Source organism: Chenopodium album, chromosome 13 (assembly GCF_948465745.1).
Source record: "Chenopodium album chromosome 13, dcCheAlbu1.1, whole genome shotgun sequence".
Taxonomy (NCBI): domain Eukaryota; kingdom Viridiplantae; phylum Streptophyta; class Magnoliopsida; order Caryophyllales; family Amaranthaceae; genus Chenopodium; species Chenopodium album.
Genome location: NC_137846.1, coordinates 8,118,461 through 8,138,142, shown reverse-complemented (window position 1 = coordinate 8,138,142; position 19,682 = coordinate 8,118,461). Strand labels below are relative to the sequence as shown.

At 31.5% G+C, this 19,682-nt stretch overlaps 2 protein-coding genes across 5 annotated transcripts; one reads left to right on the top strand and one right to left on the bottom strand.

Moving 5' to 3' along the window:
* Nucleotides 1–9,718: 9,718 nt before the first annotated feature.
* LOC145574505 (phenylacetaldehyde reductase-like) lies at nt 9,719–12,709 on the bottom strand. The gene is made up of 6 exons (XM_081632314.1): nt 12,579–12,709; nt 12,224–12,393; nt 10,848–11,042; nt 10,306–10,477; nt 10,018–10,204; nt 9,719–9,922 (listed from the first exon to the last, which is right to left on the bottom strand). The coding sequence occupies exons 1-6, from the start codon at nt 12,694–12,696 to the stop codon at nt 9,769–9,771; spliced, it is 996 nt and encodes a 331-aa protein (XP_081488440.1). The 5' UTR covers nt 12,697–12,709; the 3' UTR covers nt 9,719–9,768.
* A 2,281-nt stretch (nt 12,710–14,990) lies between these two features.
* On the top strand, nt 14,991–18,690 carry LOC145574506 (zinc finger BED domain-containing protein DAYSLEEPER-like). Of its 4 annotated transcripts, none has more exons than XR_014098090.1 (3): nt 14,991–15,158; nt 15,734–17,772; nt 18,270–18,690. XR_014098090.1 is itself a non-coding variant. In XM_081632315.1 (2 exons), the coding sequence occupies exons 1-2, from the start codon at nt 15,611–15,613 to the stop codon at nt 16,312–16,314; spliced, it is 612 nt and encodes a 203-aa protein (XP_081488441.1). In that variant the 5' UTR covers nt 15,568–15,610; the 3' UTR covers nt 16,315–18,690. The 4 variants fall into 4 exon arrangements, 1 of the variants encoding a protein (XP_081488441.1); XR_014098089.1 differs by having other exon boundaries at nt 15,731–17,772; XR_014098088.1 differs by lacking the exon at nt 14,991–15,158 and adding an exon at nt 15,568–15,641.
* Nucleotides 18,691–19,682: the final 992 nt, after the last annotated feature.

Genomic DNA, 19,682 nt, shown 5'->3' with positions numbered 1-19,682 from the left:
GAAGTGTAAAACATGGAAAAAGAGTATTAATTATTGCTTTTTAATAATTTTTACTAATTTTCATTTAAATATTAGTAAGCTGAACAAATACATTTTGATTTTTGGGTATGAAGTCTTTTTTTTTTGCAGTACAAAGGAAATAGTTTCAGAGAAGAATATCAAATTAAGAATCTGGAGAAAAGTAAGCACTAATTAAATTAGTTCATAGTGGTTTTTTTTGTTTTTTTTTTTTTAATGAATGTTCATTTATATATTAGTATACAGTCATTCACATGTTAATAAATGATTAATATAATTGTTCATTTATATATTACTACATAGTCATTGTATTAATGTTCATTCTTTTTCATAGTTTGGAGTGGGAAGTTATTTTGATGAGTGTTCATTTGTATTTTGGCAGATGTATGTTCAATCACAAAAAAGTATATGATTTTCACATATATTAATATACGATTATTAGAATATTGATAAATATTTATATTTTGGTCATCCTCTTCAAATATTTCATGCTTGGTTCAATTTTGAGTTTCAATATATGTCTTTTTCATATGGATGTATGGTAAATCACATATTGATAGGTTCAAGAGTTATTCACGTATATATTTCATGTTCATTGATTGATATCTTTCATAGGTATTTTTAAACCAATGCATGTTTATTTATATATTAATAGATGTTCATTTCATATTGAACTATGCAAAAATGTTCATTATTTATTAATAGTTGTTCATTTCCATATTAATGGATGATCATTGATATACTAATATATGTTCATTTATATATTAATATATGTTCATTTCCGTATTGATCATTTCAATTGTTATACTACTCATATTCATATGAAAATTGGTTCATTTCAACACTTATTCTTGCTCAAATCTAACGAAAAATTCATTTATTTTTGTCTATTAGTTTAACAAAGAATCATGGATATAGTGAGTTACACCACACAATAGCAATGGAAAAAAAAGGAAGACGACAAAAATAAGGAAATCAAGAAGGCATGGATTCGCACAACACGGACCAATAACACGAGCTTGAATTTTTCGATTTTGGATCGAGAATTCATTGTGTATAATAATATGCATGTGTGGAATTGTGTTGCATATTTATACATTCAATATTTTAATTTTTGGTGATATACAATTTCTATTTGATTTTAATAAGAAGGAAAAAAATTTCCCCCCCAAAGTACTATTACAAATCACATCCTTCAAAGCAAACATTTAATATATATATATATATATATATATATTCATATTTTTTGACAACTTATATAATGTTCATATTAGGGAAACAACATGTTCATAAACAAAAAACTAAATATTCATAAGAACTTGTATTTATACAATTGTCGACTTTGAACCATCATTAACTAACTATATTTGAATATACATGTTCATAATCACACTTGAACGATCAATAGAAAACCATACAAAAGCTAAACATTCAGTTCTTGTATCAAGTCTCTCATAGGACCTAATATTTCTACATTTATTATCTTTATAAATCTCATCAGAACAAATAAATCCTTCCATAGAAAAAGAGTCATCCCTTCGCCTTTTAATTTACTCCTCCAAACTCTAATTCCAAAACCTTTCATAAAAGTATACTCGTTATACATTTCATAAGCATCATATTCGGAAGGAAATTGTTTCCCCCAAAAATCAAACTGATTTGCTTCTTCAAAAATAATAGCATCCTCTTTTCCACTACATTAAATAAACATGTAACAAATGAACACATATAGTAGCAGTTTTGGTAAATTACAATAATACGTTTGATCCCTTACAGTTAAATTACTATATGTAAAAATATAAATGATCATCTATATAGTTACATAACTGAATATTATTTATGAAATTACAAAACATTGATAATAATTAAAAGTCACATGTACAACTTATAATTCCATAAACACAAGTATATATATATATATATATAAATGAACATTTATAATTGCATAATTGAACATTATTACAACAAAAAAGAATAACAAATGTTAAGATTTTTTTTTTAGGGAACAAATATTAAAATACGTTCACTAGTTAAAATAGATATAAGCATCTTTAAAAGAATGAAAATCATTGAAATTCACATGTACAACATATATATTCAAATAAAACTAAAATAAACCTATAGTTTACTATTAAAAAAAACATACATTAAACATAAATGAACATTTACTATTATACAAGTGGTCATTTTTTTTAACTAAGATTATTTTTATAAGACACAACAAGCTGATAAAAATAATCGGTTAGCAATATTATTATAACAATTATAGATGTTCATATAAGACACACAAAACTAGAAAGGCAACAATCAAATAATAAGATTACAATCAAAATTACAAAAATAAAAACAATAACACAAATAAGAATCAAATTAAAAGAATAATGCAACCAAAACTATATATGAATCAACTAATAACAACAATAACAATACTAAAACTAGAGCATTATCAAAATTAAAATCAATACAACAAAAATTATGAAATCAAAGCATTATAATCAAAATTACTCACATTGATTGTTAAACGAGTCAAGTAAAGCAAGGAGGAAAAATAGAGTCACAATCATGATCAAACGCAATTGAGATAGAAATCTTTATGGAAGAAGAGAAAAATTTGAAAAAAAAAATCAAAAAATATAGGAGAGAGAAAGTGAAATCAGTTAAAAGAGGAAAGAGAAATTAAAATTAGTGAAATGAGGAGAGAGAAAAAGAAGGAAATTTGGTCTGGAAAGAACATTATATACTTGCTTGAACGGAAAGTAAAGAAGAAAACAAAATAACAAAGAAAAAAAAAACTGGCGGGGGAAAGGGGATAAAACGATGTAGTTAGTTGGGGGTGTAGGGGAAGCTGCCTAGACTAGAGTCTAGGGAAAAATTTGTATTTATACAACCCTTTAAACTTGTGTTTACTTCATGGGTTGCACTTTGTTTACACAGTTTGAATGGGTTAGGCCCAATAGCCCATGAACCGGTCTAGCCCAATTAAGATTAGTCTTGGCCCGGCCTTGCCAATTTTATTTTAGGCCCGATCCGTTGAACAAGTCTATGTATCATTATGCGTATACTGCCTAAGTTCAAAGTAACCAATCAAATCAAGAACATGGGCTTTGGCAAACTTCCGTGCAATCTCTTCAGCCAAAAATTTGACATAATATACCACATCTGTAAAAGCTCAAACATTAGAATCAACCTAAATCAAATATAAGTTGCAATGTAGTAAATGTATAATCATCAAATGTACAAGTGATGATAATCAATCTAAAACAACTATTTGTTCCAATGTAGTGAATGTATAATTATCAAAATGTATAAGTGGTTAACCATGCTAAAGCACAAGATGAAGAAGAGGAGAGACCTGGGTCACGAAACGAGTGGCAATGGCATTGAAAATATTACCACACTGAAGTGGAAGTTATAAAGCAATGTAATAACTAGAAGCCCTAGTCATCAATCAATAACATAGTACTATGTGTCACTTTCTAGTGCTGTTTTTCCCTCCAAAACTCCCCCTCCCCTTTTAGCAAAAATCTTTTATTTTTGAAAAAATTGTATAATATAACTATAATAATATTCCAAAATTTTTATATTATCTTTACATTAAATGTAATTCTTTTTATTTCGTGTTCTTTTTTTTTTCCATACACAATTACCTAAAATATTAGGAAAATTTGCCAAGAATAAAACGACCTTTCAGCGATTTTGCAAAAATCAAATGATCTTTAGATTATCTCAAAATAATACAACCTTTGACACATATCTTCCGTAAATAGAACGTAACCTGTCGGTAACCTGTTTAATAGGTTACCTATGACACGTGTCAAAATGTTAGTGGTCAATTTTTTTAAAAAAACTTAAAACTAAAAAAAATAAAAAGAAAACCCCTTACCCAACCCCACCGGCCCAACCACCCCTCCTCTTCCACTGCCCAGTCCCCTATCCCTGCCGGCGTCATCCCACCCCCTCCCCGTCGGCGTAAGGCCTCCCCCTAACCCCTTTCTCGACGTCCTTTCATTCCCTTCCCCGTTTCCGTCCCCCCTTCCCATCCAAGTCCCTAATTCCGACCCCACGTCCTACCCAATTCCCGATTTCATCCTCTTTCCCTACCACATTCCAGATGCTAGGACCCCTTTTTCTTCACGCTAGCTCTCTCTATTCCCAAAGGTTAGGGTTTGATTGGGTTTCGAGGGTGGATCGACGCGCGGTTTCACCATGATATGGAGGGATGGCGGTGGTTTCGCAACGGATTCGAAGGTGATGGGTGGGGATTTGTGGATTTGTTTCAAGTATGGGGGTAGGAGGGAAGGCGGTTGTGAGCGTGGTGCCAGGGAGAGGGGTTGCCTCCGGTGTGGCTAGGATGGGTTGGGGTGGTTTCTCGGGAATTCGTGGTGAATGTGGAGGTAGAGAAGGTTCACGGGAAGAGGGTGGTGTTTGGTTTTTTTTTTCTCCTTTTTTTCAAAATTTAAAGTTTTATTAATTTAGAAAAATTAAGATCATTAATATATCAATGAAATATTAAAATAAAAAAAAATTAACAAATTACAACAACATATGTGTCAAATGTAACCGGTAAAACAAGTTACCAGTTTTTTGTTCTATTTTTGGAAGATATGTGTCAAAGGTCGTGTTATTTTGAAATAATCCAAATGTCGTTTTATTTTTGGAAGACCATTAAAAGGTCGTGTTATTCTTGGCAAATTTTCCAAAATATTAATCTAACTCGTTTTAATTATAGAAAAAGTGAGTCACTGGTTCAAGTACTATACAAGATAGTATTATTATCGCCTGGACATCTTTTAGCCGGAGTATTATTGAATTTTTTTCCCTAAAAGTAATAAATTTATTCATATAATTGATATTAAAGAAATTACTTTTTTTTTAGGCAATTAAAGAAATTACTTTAAAACATCATTTTTATTTTATTTTTTTCAAATACTTCTAATATTTTTTCTTAAACTAATGGAGTATATGACTATATAATAAATGTTGTGTTCGACAACTATGTCATATTTCTAATTCTAGGAAAATGTGAAATATCAATTAATTCTTTGTTATTACATAATTAAATAAATTAATATCTTAGTAAATACAAAAAAAAATTATATTATATTATTTTTTGTTAAACATGTGATTGAGATGATAAATTTATTACATTCGACATTATACATAAGATGTATAGTAAAAGATACATCGCACATATATAGTGACAAGTGACATCTTCTTGTATATCCTTTTTTTTGATAATAACTATCATCTACAAATAAACTTGTAAGGCAATAAACAAACAATGATTAAACTACAATTATTGGATAGCTTCAAACACATTTTTATATATTTTTTTTAAGGATATCAATTCATAAACATAAAAATGTACTATCAATTATACATAATACTAAAAGGGAATCTAAGGGAACACTTGGTAATGTATTATTAAAAAATTTCCCGCCAAATTACTTTATAAAAACAATATTTTATTAAAATAAGATTGCAGTGCATCTAGATTATGACTTTTATTTTTATATAAAATATAAAGTGAACTTCCTAAAATGTCAACTTGCACATTATAATTATTACATATTTAAATATTTTCTCTCTAATGTTTTTATTGTTTTAATACAAAGTACATTTCATGTGGTTTAAACTAGTTAATAATTATAGGTTAGTGTTGCCTATTTGTTGATTATTATTGTCTTTAATTGTAACACCCCCAAATCTCACTCTACGGAAATACTAGTATAATACGTATAATTATACCGTAGAGATAGACTTAGGCGTATTATCGTCGCGTGATTACGCAAGGCTACTCAACTTACTAACAAAATAATACTTTGCAGCGGAAACTTCAAAACTCTCCTTTATTAATAATAACTATGAATAGAAACCAATGTTATGAGTACTCAAAAATAGATACAAAGACCACGATTCCTAACTTAGTGAAACCAAATCCCGGGACTCCAATGCATCAATTTATTCACTCCACCTGAAATAACACTGCTTACCATTACGGTAAACAGGGCGAACCAAAACAAATAAGAAATACGGGTTAGCAAAATATGCTAAGTACGGCAAGTGCAAGATAATTAAACTCAATTTATTTGCAAACATGCTTTTGAAATCAATTCCAATAATTAATCCAATAATTCCAAACTCATGATTCAAAACCAATTCTCAATATTCAAATCCCAATAATCAATAAAACCAATTCCAATTATTTTAAAACCAATTTAACCAATTCCTCTCCCAAGTGTGCACACCCCCCAAGCTAGTCTCCTTATGTTACAAGGCTATTCTTGAGGAAAGACCCGATCATACAAAGTCCAAGGCCTTATCAATAAACCAAATCCGCATAGTGGGATTACCAACATGCTTATAAAGCATAAATAATAAATTTAATTCAATGATTAAATAAATCCTCTTTAAATCCAATGATTCCAACCTTTAATAATAATAATAATTCAAACTCCCTTTTTTTTTTTATAAATCCAACATGCTTTCAAAACCAATCCTTTTTAAACATGAATAATAAATTAATTAATCAAAACATGTTATAAAAATCAACACTCCAATTTAATTATTAAAACCAATCTTTTAAACATACTTTTATTTCATAAACCATAATTCAAGTCAATTTAATTCAATCACCATAAAATCATTCAAACATGCTCATTCAAATCAATCTTTTTTTTCAAGGTATTTAACCACCTAACGTACCTTGATTCTTGCTTAGCCAAAAACACCTCAAAAGAACTCTCAAGAATCTTGATCGAACACACCCTACAAATAAATATAACCTTAATCAATATAAGGTTAACAAATAATCACAACAATGAAATTAAAAACCCCCCAAATATATGTACATGAACCTTTTAAATTAAAACAATATAAACATCATAAAAAATCTAATTTTATATAATCAAAACTACTCATAATAATTTTTATAAATCCCCCATAATAATAATAATAATTGAATAAGAGAAAAGGAGAAGTAAAGATAAGAAACCAAGAAGAAGAGAAGAATTAGATTTTCGTTGGAAAGAATAGGCAGAACTTGCAGAGGCTATAACTCCTTTGATATAACTCCGGATTGGGTGATTCTTGAGCCTAACCTCAAGGATTTTTTGAGAGGAACAATCTTCTGTGAAACAGAAATACCCCAAAAACTACCAGAAGTGCCCGAAAATTGGCTTCAAAGATAAACGGGATGATTTGTGTAAAAAGAGGAGAAGAAAAGAAGAGAATTGGTGTGAAGAATATGAGAGGTATGGAGGGGTATTTATAGGCTAGCTCATGCAAGAATTATGGTAAGAGAATTTGGGAAGAATTATGGTAAGTAGGGTTTAAGGGATTACTTGGAGAAGTGAGTAAAGATTTAAGGAAAGTTTTGATATTGAAGAGATTGTGTATAATTGAATATGGAAGGTATGTTTGTCATGAAAAATATTAAGGAAATTGGAATTACTTGGGGAATAATTAAAAAGAATGAATGGAAAGGAAATATAATGATTGGATATTAAAAAGATAAAGAATTAGAATTAAGGAAAATAGGAGATTTTAAGGAGATAATTAAAAATACAAATTACCAAAAAAATTTCCCAAAATCTACATGGGATGGCCGAAATTTTTTGAGCTTTCCTAAGCTCATATTTCGGCCCTCCTATTTAGTACTTTAGGAAATTATTTTGCTAGTTTTAAGAAATTAAAATAATTGTGTAAATAATATTTATTGTAATAAATAATTAAATAATAAAATACCAAATATTCACCAAATAATTTAACTAATAAAATCAGATTTTCTCTTAGGAAAATCCGAAATTTATTAGCCAAATAAATGGGATTTTCGGACTTATTAAAATAATAATAAAATATAGCTTTTGCCTTAATTAAAATATCCAAAATATATAAATAATCCGGTTTTTAAAATAAATGGATAATAAATCTTATCCAAAATAATAATTTGTTTTTAAAATACTTTTGGCGCCAAAATTCAAATATCGTTTTGGCTCCAAGATTTAAATAGTAAGTTAAATTACTAAAATACCCTTTTTAGAAAATAATAATTAATTAATTAATTAGAAAAATACATATAAAAATACGGGGTATTACATTAATGATCTGACTAGTATTTATTTCCATTGAAATTATTTTGTCAGATATAAAGTTAATATATTATTTATAATTCATATATTTACATGTATGTTGTGCTAATAGTTTTAGTGTAGATTTTATTTTGTTGTTTGATTAATATTTTCATGTTTATTAAAAGGCATTTATAAATAAGTCTTTAATTAATCATATAATCACTGGATTATATAGTTTTATTGGAAACAATATGCATTATTAATATTTTCATGTTGATTAATATTTTCATGTTTATTAAAAGGCATTTATAAATAAGTATTTATTTTCGTCCATTTGTTTTAAAGCTAGAGTTCCAGTCTTGGAAACCTTTACAATTAAATACTACCTCTGTTTTTTATTAGTTGACACGTTTTGACTTTAGCACTATTCACACACCTCTCTTTGACCATGTTTTGTGATTTACATATGAGGAAAAATATAGTCTAGCGGGATCTTGTTAGATTCGTCACAATTTATATTTTCAAAATATTAACTTTTTATAATTTTTGCTTTTCGGTAATTAAAGATATTAATGATTCAATTTGTGCATTGGCAAACGTGGCTAAAGAAACATGTCAACTAAAAAGAAACGGGGAAATAATAGTTAACCTACTAATGGTCCCACTCACTCTTATTTTATCATTTATCACTCCTTTAATGATCCCCATTTTCTCTTACATCAATTTACTTTTCAATAAAAATAATAACCCCCTATATTTTCTAATTTACCCCACTAACATCTTATTTTATTAAACCTCCTAAAACTCTGCGCAATTTCAATCCTAGTTTTTAAAAAAAAAAAAAAACGGAGAGAGTATACTATTTTTAAATATTTTTAACACAACAAATCAACAATAATTTTTTTCTTTCTCAATTATAGTTTTAATAATTTTTGCATTTTATTTTATTTTTCTATATGCATTGCATTTGTTTAATTATTCCACATGAGTTGCCTCTTATTTAAATTGTATCACAATTAATTATGGAAAAATGATTATTACTACCGTGCATCACATGGACACTAATCTAGTACTTACTAATTGTCTTCCGTTCACCTTCTGTTGTACCACTTATATTTTGTTCTGAGACTTTTAAACCTCACTTTGTTTTCTTTGTTCCATGGAATGCCTCAATGCCACAGCTTCTTGACCATTAGAAGCGCGCCTTGGGGGAGCTAGCACACACATACAGTTGGTGTAGCATTGCAAAGAGCCAAAGAGGGTAACATTTGAAAACATGCACTGGAGTCTACACCATGAAGACAGGAGGTGTGACGAATTTGACATCAGGTAGCCAATTTAACAAAGGCAATCACTCTTGCTCTTTTGGTGTCATGTTCTTCAACTCAGCTGCCAATACCAGGGCTATGCTCATACTCGTCTCTACGCTTAAAAGTGAAAATTGTTGCCATAAAACCTTTTCGTATATATCAAATTCAACCCCCAACACCCACCCACCCCCTCCCACCAGACAAAAAGGAAAGAACAAGAGCACAAGCTTGACGATTATTTCAGTATGGTAACTCAATACGATCAGATTTAGCATTTTTATTCAATATAAACTCAAATTAAGACAGAATTTCACCTCTGGAGATTATGACAGTTTGTTTATCAATAGTTATTAACCCCCGGTACCCCTCTACTGACACTTAAAGCTCAAAAGGCCCTTCTCCATCAAGTTTTCAACCGTCTCTTTGAGGGCTACTTCAAAGGGAATAAAGCTTATGCCCAAACTTTTAACTTTCTCTTTGGAAACCTGGTATGTTGGTGCAAAAGGTTTGTCGTCAGCACACCTGAAGAAAATTTTCACGGAGGATTTAGAAGAGCGGATGACATTTGGAAGTATAGGTAAATTTCTATGATAAGTCAGAAGGAAAAGGAAACTCACTTATCCGGAAGTGGGAGTGAGGGGTAGAGTTCTTGTAATATCCTCACGACCTCAGAAAAATGAGCAACAGTTTCGACCAAAACATACCTCCCAGAAGCTGAAGGGACCTCAAATGCTAAGATATGTGCAGTTGCCACATCCTTAACATGGACCAAACCAATGGCTGCATTTGGAAATGTTTTTGCCCCTGTATAATATACAGAGAAAAACAAGAAACATGCGTAAGTTAATGCAGTAATGCTTACTTTTAGAGATTAATACCGGACCATGATATGAAGAGATACACACCATTGACTAAGCTGAAAAATGAAGCCATAGATCCATGAAGTGTTGGTTGCAACATAGGACCTATTACCATGCCTGGGTTCATCGAGATCAATTCGATATCATTCTCTTTGCAAAATTTCCAGGCAGCATCTTCAGCCAAGGTGTTGGAAATCCTATACCACATCGGTATGGACTGTACCAGCCAACGAGATCACATAAATCAATTACAGAGTATATATAATCGAAAGCAAAGGACTAAAGACCATCACATAAAGGGCTCCAAATGCTAATGTAGTTGCAAAAGAGAGGAAGTAACACATAAAAACACTCTAGGAAAGATTTAAACTGCCTCGAAAGATTGCTATGATCAGGGAAGTCAATCATCTCATGAACAAATCCCAGAATGCAAAATCTTTTAGCGAGCAGATACAGTAAGCAAGAGCACTCTAAAGTCTAAACAGCATAAAAATACTAGTTTATCTTCTATATCCTACCCCATCAATAATGTACCACATAATTTTCCTGGAATAAGTGTTATGTTTTACAACAGATAATAGACGTACCATAATTGGTTCCTTGCACAACTCTGGATCAGAAAACCAACTCTCATCGACAACAACCTCAGGAGCTTGAGGCTTTCCAGTGAACAAAACTGTAGCCATTGAAGATGTCAAAACCACTCTTTTAACGGAAGAAAACTTTTTACAAGAGGTAAGAACGTTGATTGTTCCCTTGACTGCTGGATCAACCAAATCAGCCTGCCAATTACAAAGTACTTAGGAAAAATGAGGAATAGACAGCTTAAAATATTGAAAGTCACAACAACCATAAATCACACCATATTCTATTAAGTTGAAATAAAGAAGTACAAGGATAATGGAAGGATCAATCTTTTCCCAAAACAAAAAATTGGATACAGGAATTAGACAGACAACAACCTTAGACCTGATTATCAAGTCTCAATTTACACATGAATGAAATCTTAAAATATAGTCAATACTGAAGGGTGGTGTGGTAAAATCATGCACACCATAATCCTTAGAAAAACGAAAGCAATGAAAAATTTATTTTAAATATGAAATTTCCTAAGCGAATAAATTTGTATTATCATGAACGGTTAAGTATCAAACTTAGGGTCTATTCTCTTCAGCATAATTTCAGTTCAGTTCAATTCAATTTCGTTTCTAATTTCCTTCTCTCGTAAACAATTCAGTTCAACTCAGTAAATCAGATTAGGCCCTTAGAGTTTATAATGTCTGTCACTCTTAAAAGTGGTTCATAGTCCTCATAATAAGCATGGTACTCCGTACAAAGAACAACCACCACCCTTTGGTATAATTTGTGGCAGTTCAAATGTATGCAACATTGCAACTTCATCCTTTTAAAAGCGCCATTATCAAGTAATGATGACGATGATATTCCATACATAAACGCTAAAGGTCCACATGATAAACAACAACAATTTATTACCATATCAATTTACAGGGAACAATCACTGTACAAACCATTTAGAATGACAAGAAATTGGGTATGCACTTCCCGGACATAAGAGGAACTTACTATCATTATCACAAGACAAAATGTTGAGATTCTAAAGTCACCTCCATATGAACATATCCATAGATCATAAACATTCCCTATATGAGAACCTTTTGTTAATCCATCTACACGGTCTCAAGTTCGAGTCTCATCGTTCCCCAGTAACCAAAAATAACAAATAATTCCTCTATCAAGTATTTTTAACTTGCTCATTGTTTTAAGTCTTCTAAGAATCCTAACATTGTAACATTCCATCATTGATGTTAATACTTACTCCATTTTTTTTTTTTTTTTTTTTTTTTGTGAATGTTCGCAACATATCTTCTTGGCACGCATACTAATAATTAAATTAAATTAAGTAAACGGACAATAAGAAAATTCAGAAGAAACAAAAAAGAACCTGGGGATCATCGACAGCAAAAGGAACTGGAGAGGCAGTATGAAAATCACCATGACAACCAGAAATAGCAGAATCAAAAGAACCCTCTTCCATTAAATTTGCTTTAAATAGGTGTAGTCTTTCTTTTGCACCTTCTAACCCCAACAAATGTTCAACCTTTTTCTGATCATCTGACAAAACAATGGAATTCTTAAAATACTTCTAGTTTCCTAAAATCAAATTGAATAACAAAGAATAATTGATTGATTAATTCATCAAAATTTTGGTCCAATATTAATAATTGAAGTGACACCCCAAATGAAATGTCCAAAAAAATTTATGAAAACAGAAAATAAATAAAATAAAAAAGAATTACTTGGGTCACGAACTGTGGCATGGACAGTGTAACCACGGAGAAGCAGGAGTTTGACAAGCCATGAAGCAATGAAGCCAGATGCTCCTGTTACACACACGACCTGCCCGTGTCCACTCATCTCTCTCTTTCTCTCTAATTGAGTTCTGACAAGTGATGATTTAGTCAAGTAGTCGTGTAAATATAGTATAGGAGGGGAATAGAATACCTCGGGAGTCTCGTGGGTTTATCCCTAAACCTCAGCGATACGAGGTAGGAGCGATGTCACTACTCAATCACCTCAACTTTATTATATAGTGCTCTATTACGTATCTTTTTATTTATTTTTATGGTTAAAGAAAGGGGTTCATTTGAAAATACTCCTCTATACGCAAATATGATTATTTTACTTCATTTATATAAACATAATTGTCACAATTACTTAATCTATATTGTAATACACTAATACAGAGTACGGAATACTCTCTCGGTTTTTTTTTTTTTTTTAAACTACACCACTTTAACTTTTGTATTATTTACACTAATTTTTTCACCTCTATCAAATGAATAAATGTTATTGTATAATATATCATTAGATTACTGTAATGTCTACTTTCATAATATATATATATATATATATATATATATATATATATATATATATATATATATATATATATATATATATATATATATATATATATATATATGTATGTATGTATGTATGTATGTATTTTACAATTTTTACTAATAAACAATTATGGATACTAATGGTCAAAGTTACGCTTTAACAAATATACCGATTAAACTGATACATTTAAAAAAAAAAAGAGAAAGTATTAGGTAGGTGAAATGACTAAAATTTAACACTATTTAATACTAGTATCATAATATGGAGTAGTTTTTATTAGAGCTGTCAATTCGAGTAAACGGGTCAGGTTTGAGTCGGGTTAGTGTGATTCGGGTCATCTCGGGTCGGGTTAATGTCATAACATATGCAGGTCGGGTTCGGGTTGGGTCATGCTTGAGTCGGGTCACGTCGGGTCATACATCTTATCGGGTTTGGGTCGGGTTAGTAAAAGGTCGGGTTACATTCGGGTCGGGTGAAAAATAGGTCGGGTTAAATTCGGGTCTTTACGGGTTTAAACGATTTAGGGTCGTTCTTAGGTTCGAGTCGGGTACGGTTCAAGTCAATTATTTACGGGTTATAATCAGGTCGGGTCATTCTCGGGTTCAAGTCGGGTTCGGTTCAAGTCAATAATTTGCGGGTTATAATCAAGTCGGGTTATTCTCGGGTTCTAGTCGGGTTCGGTTCAAGTCAATAATTTGCGGGTTATAATCAAGTCGGGTCATTATCGGGTTCGAGTCGGGTTTGGTTCAAGTTCAATAATTTGCGGGTTATAATCGGGTCGGGTCATTCTCGGGTTCAAGTCGGGTTCGGTTAATAATTTGCAGGTTATAATCAAGTCGGGTCATTCTCGGGTTCGGTTCAAGTCAATAATTTGTCGGGTTATAATCAGGTCGGTCCTTTCCAAGTCTTGTCATTCTCGGGTTATAATAATCAAGTCAGGTCATGTTCGGGTATCAAATATTGGATTAATATGGGTTTAAGGTTGATATCACGTCGGGTCATATTGGGTTCGGTTACATTTTTTTTGTCGGTTTGCTAACAATTTATGTAATGACGTTCACGTTTAATCATTATCAATTTCATCATTTACTGTAAGAGAAATAATTTCAGAGAAGTTTAAATTCGAGCTAATAAGTTTAGATAAGATATATATAAGCCCCATTCACTTCATCTTATTTTTGCTGAACTGAAATTATTTTTACTGAACTAGAATTATTTTTGCTGAACTTAAATTATTTTTACTGAACTGAAATTAATTTTACCGAACTAAAAATTAATTTTACTGAACTGAAATTATATTTGTTGAACTGAAATTATTTTTACTGATTTTCTATTATATTTCTTCTTTAAAGTTACTGAATTTGAACTTAACTTATTTTTATGGACTTTTTTTTAATTTTTTTTTTAAAATTTTGTAAACTCCAAATTAAAATATTTAAAAAAATATAAAATAGGCAAGTGAATAATAAAATTTGAAAAAAGGACCAATAAAAGGAGCTTAAATAGTTATATGGAAGTTGAAGATAAGTTTAGAAAAAAAAATAAAAGATACATTTGGCTGATTTGATTAGCAAAATCACTATCACCTATTCACCTCACCTCATATAGCTCAAATACATGTAAAAAAACATTGACAGCTCTACTCTTTCACCTCATATAGCTCATATAGGAAGTTGAAGATATTCCTCCAAAAAAAAAAAAAAAAGGAAGTTGAAGATAATTAGGGAAAAAAAAATCAATCACAATAGAGATTTTATGGGGAAAATAATCAATAATGTTGCCAATCTCGCCATTAGAGTGCCACCTTCCTAAATATACTAAGATTCAGAGATTTTCCTATGCCTCTAAGTCGTACTCTCCAAAGATCCAGAATGTGGAAAACCACATATTTGCGCCTCTGCTCGGCCGCGTACTCCACCACCTCTCATTGTCACTTTAACTCTTCAACAAGGAGAAATCACTCCAAATTCCTGGTAATCGATTTATACAATTATACTAGCTATTTAAATTTTCGGATCTAAACATTATAATTGTTTTTTAGATAATTTTTGCTTAACTAACCGGTTTAATTTTTACAATTTGAAGTTAATTTTAACATTTTAAAATTAATCTTTACATTTTAATGTTGAATAATAATTAGATATTTAATTTGGTTGTCTGTATACAATTTTTAGATATACAATTTGAAGTTGATTTTTACAATTTGGTTGCTTGTGGTTATCTCTCGCTATTATCCTTTACTTACCACCATCTCCATTCTCTCCATTCACCATATACAATTTAAAGATGTTCATTCCATGTATGGATCTATTTGGGTGTCGTGTTGTTTAGAATGCAAATAATAATATAGTATCCTTTGATTTAACTCATATCAATATGCTATTTTTTTTGGTGTTAAAGGAATAAAAAAATCACGACTGGAGAAATGTTTGAATTTGACTACGCAGCTGAAAGAGGTATAGTTCAATCTAATTAATTATAAATTAGTAAATTACGCATTTTTTATTGATCTTACTCCTAATCTTTGCCTGTTTGTTTGGTGTAGCAGGTGACTTTGAGCTTGAGCAAGCATCAATTCCATGCATGAGTATTGGAAATGCTACACCAAGACCTGAACCCCATCAATCAATATCTTCAATTCAAGGAAAGCGATCTCCTATTTGGCAGAATTTTGAGGTTAATGGTGAACATGCTGCATGCAAGTTTTGCAAAAGATTAATCCAAAAACTTGCTGGTACGACTGGTACGTCTAATCTAAAGAGACACCTTGAAAAGTGCCAAGAATATAAAGACTCAAATAAGTCTAATGAGTCTCCTGCATCTCCATTTAACCAAAAAAAATACTGTAAGTTATTTGCTAGAGCTATATTAAAGCATGGTTATTCTTTAAGTATTGTTGAACATGAGGGGTTTAGGGAATTGCATACATATTTGAATTCCAAGGTTAGAACTATTTCTAGAAACACAATATTGAAATGGTGCATGACAGAGCATGATGTGTTAAAGCAATATATTCGTAATACGCTTATGGCCTTATCAAGTAAAGTTTCCTTGACTTGTGATGTATGGACAGCTTGTACTACTCGTGGTTATTTGTCTTTTACGACCCATTTTGTGGATAATGATTAGAAATTACAGTCTAAGGTGCTGAACTTTAGGCCTTTTCCACCTCCCCATACTGGTCATGAAATTTATAATCTGGTTTTTAGTTTGATCAAAGATTGGGGCATTGAAAGAAAAGTTTGTAGTACGACTATTGACAATGCAAGTAATATGGATTCTATGGTTGGGAAACTCCAAATTGAATTGGATGCAATGGCTAAATTACCTCTTGACGGCAAATATTTTCATGTTAGATGCTCTGCCCATATCTTAAACTTAATTGTCAAAGAAGGTTTGAAAGTCATTAATGAATTTGTTGCGAAAGTTCGGGAGAATGTGAAGTATGTTGATTCTTCTGAAGCTAGACTTAATAAGTTTGAGCGGTGTGTAACTAGTTGTAATTTATCTACAGGTATAAAGCTATGTATAGATTTTCCTACTAGATGGAATTCTAATTTCTTAATGCTTCGTTGAGCTCTTGATCTTTTACCGGTTGTGAAAATGTTCTATAGGATAGAGAGCCATCACTTGGCTCTTACTGCTCATGAATGGGAAACAAAAGAAAAAATGTGTGATTTTCTTGAACCCTTTTATGACATTACTAATTTGTTTTCCGGTTCTGAATATCCCATTTCCAATCTTTATATTGCCAACATTTGTAGAATTGAGTCACTAGTAGTGGCTGCTTCTAAAGGGGATGATCCAAAACTCAAAGAAATGGCAGATCTTATGCGTTCCAAGTTTGATAAATATTGGTCTGATTACTCTGTGCTACTATCTTTTGCTGCAATTCTTGATCCTCGGTTTAAGTTGAAATTTTTGAGACATCTTTTCAAGGATTTGTATGAAGCTCACATGGTTGAAACAAAAGTTCAGGAGGTGTATAATGAATTTGTTCAATTGTTTAACCATTACAAGGAGCCTCTTCCTACTTTTTCTTCCCAAGATAGTTCAAATTCAGATGCATATCGTCAACGCAAGACTAGTAGAGTTTATGCGGTAAGATAACAACAAGTATTATCATTATTCAATATGTTAATCACTTTTCTGGGTTATTCTGTTTCGATCTTTTTTATTTGTGATTTCAGAATTTTGTTACTGATGTTGCTAGTGGTGACATGGGTAAATCTGAATTAGAATTATACTTAGAATTGCCTTTACAACCTTGTAATGCTGATGAGGAATTCGATATTTTGGGTTATTAGAAAGAGCAATCAATAACTTTCCCAAGTCTTGGTCGTATAGCTAAAGATATTCTTGTTATTCCTATTACTACGGTTGCTTTCAAATCTTCTTTTAGCATGGGTGGCAGAGTTTTAAAGAGATAGAAGAGTTTTAAATAGATAGAGGAGTTCACTCTTGCACACATGTCGAAGCTTTGATAACAACTCGAAATTGGATGTATGGTTATGCTGAGTTGGAGAAAGATGGCGTTGAGGTGGAGAAGGAGAAGGACGTGGATGATATTTCTGCATAGCCAGATTTGTAAGTTGTATTTGATTTTTTAAAAACGAATGTAATGTTTTTGAATCTTTATAACACTATTATGTCTCTCTCTTATCTGTTTGTTTGCTTATCTTTTTGCAGGTGGATGTCACTCACCCTCATTGGCTCACTAGTTTAAAACCTCAAATTAATGATTAAGGCCTGCTGCCTGCCTCCTGCTTGAGCCTTACTGTCATTTCAGCATTCTAGTTTAAACTCTTTAGTTTATATTCTTGTTTAATTGTAACCACCTTGTTTTGGTGATGATGTATTGCTATCATTTGGTGGTCTAAAATAATTGGAATTGCTATCATTTGAGCCTTTTTTGCTTCACTCTTTCTATAATAAAGTTTCTGATTGAGCTTATTTGAGGATATTAAAGAGTTACCTTCTGCTCATTTTCTTCTATTTTGATGCTTACCTTCTACACATTTTCTGATTACCTTCTGCTCATTTTCGAATTTGTCGTAAGTCACTTTCCTTTTCAATTCTTAAAGGTCTGAGTCAAATCACGAAATTCTTAAAGGAAAATAAAGGACTAGTCTCCTTTCCTGCACTCACTCCCCAAACCTCAAGTCTTTGAGTATTGTCGAATGGCCTGATATGAAAAAGAGCCAGGTTTTCAGGATGCTCAAGCGGTTCGAGAATGTTTGTCCTCATGCTGAAGTAATATATACTTGTGGTCATTATATGATGTGAAGGGTGATTCTACTTTCATGTGCCTGATTCTATTGCAGTGAAATTCCCTTCTGAGTCTGGCATGGGATGTATTGTGAACTTCGTTGTGCGCTCACTCGCCAACCTCAGGTCATCAAGCATTGAATGATCCTTTCAGGAAAGTCTGTTCTCGTGCTTTAGTCCTCCATCGTATCAGACTATCAGTATCAAAAAGGACATCAGCTCATGTTTATGAGCTGTTGCTTTTGCTGCTATTTTTCTTTTTTTTTCCAATAATTTCAGTATTTGGTGAACTTCATTTAGTTATTATTACTTTCAGTTATCTCTTTTTGGATTATTTTTTTAGTAAAACAAGACTTAAGAAAGTGTGTTTAATTTTAGTAATTTCAGTGTTTCTTGATTTCTATAACCATTTCTTTTCAATTTTAGTTATTTCATATAGCACAATTCCCATCTTGAATTTTAATTTCATAGAAAACCATATGTCACATTTCTCAATTGTTTCGTCCCTGAAATTCGTCCCTAAAAACATGTTGTGAAACTAACCTTTTAAACTAACCTCAATTTTTTCGTCCCTGAAATTCCGTTCCATTACCAACATGAGATAACGACCTATACATATTGATTCAATAACAAGTCGGGTTGAATTTGGGTCGGGTCAATAACAAGTCGGGTTGATTTGGGTCGGGTTTGTAACAGGTCGGGTTGAAATTCGAGTCGGGTTTGTAGCAAGTCGGGTTAAATTCGGGTCGGGTTTGGAACAGTCGGGTTGAATTTGGGTCGGGTTAGGAACAGGTCGGGTTGAATTCGGGTTTTGACGGGTTAAAACGGGTTTAGGTCAATTTCGGTTCAGGTCGGTTCGGTTCAGGTCAATAATTTACGGGTTACATTCGGGTCGGGTTAGGGTCTCAAATACTCGGGTCAATGACAGGCTAAAGTCGTATCACTTAATCAAAAGTAATTCCTAAAACCACTAACCAATAATAGATAGGGAAGTAGGGTCGAATCCACAGGGAAACGAGTTTTTCTATTCCTAATTAATCTATATAATCTAGATTATCAAGTAACCAATTTGTTATTATAAAGGAGAACTAAACTACTAGTAGTAAAAGTGGAAAGGAATAAAAGCAGGAGGAAAATCAAGGAATAAAAGACCTAAGGCATAGGTTCACCAATAAATAATATTTCAGGGTAAAACATAACAATCAATCATCAATGCATCAATTAATCAG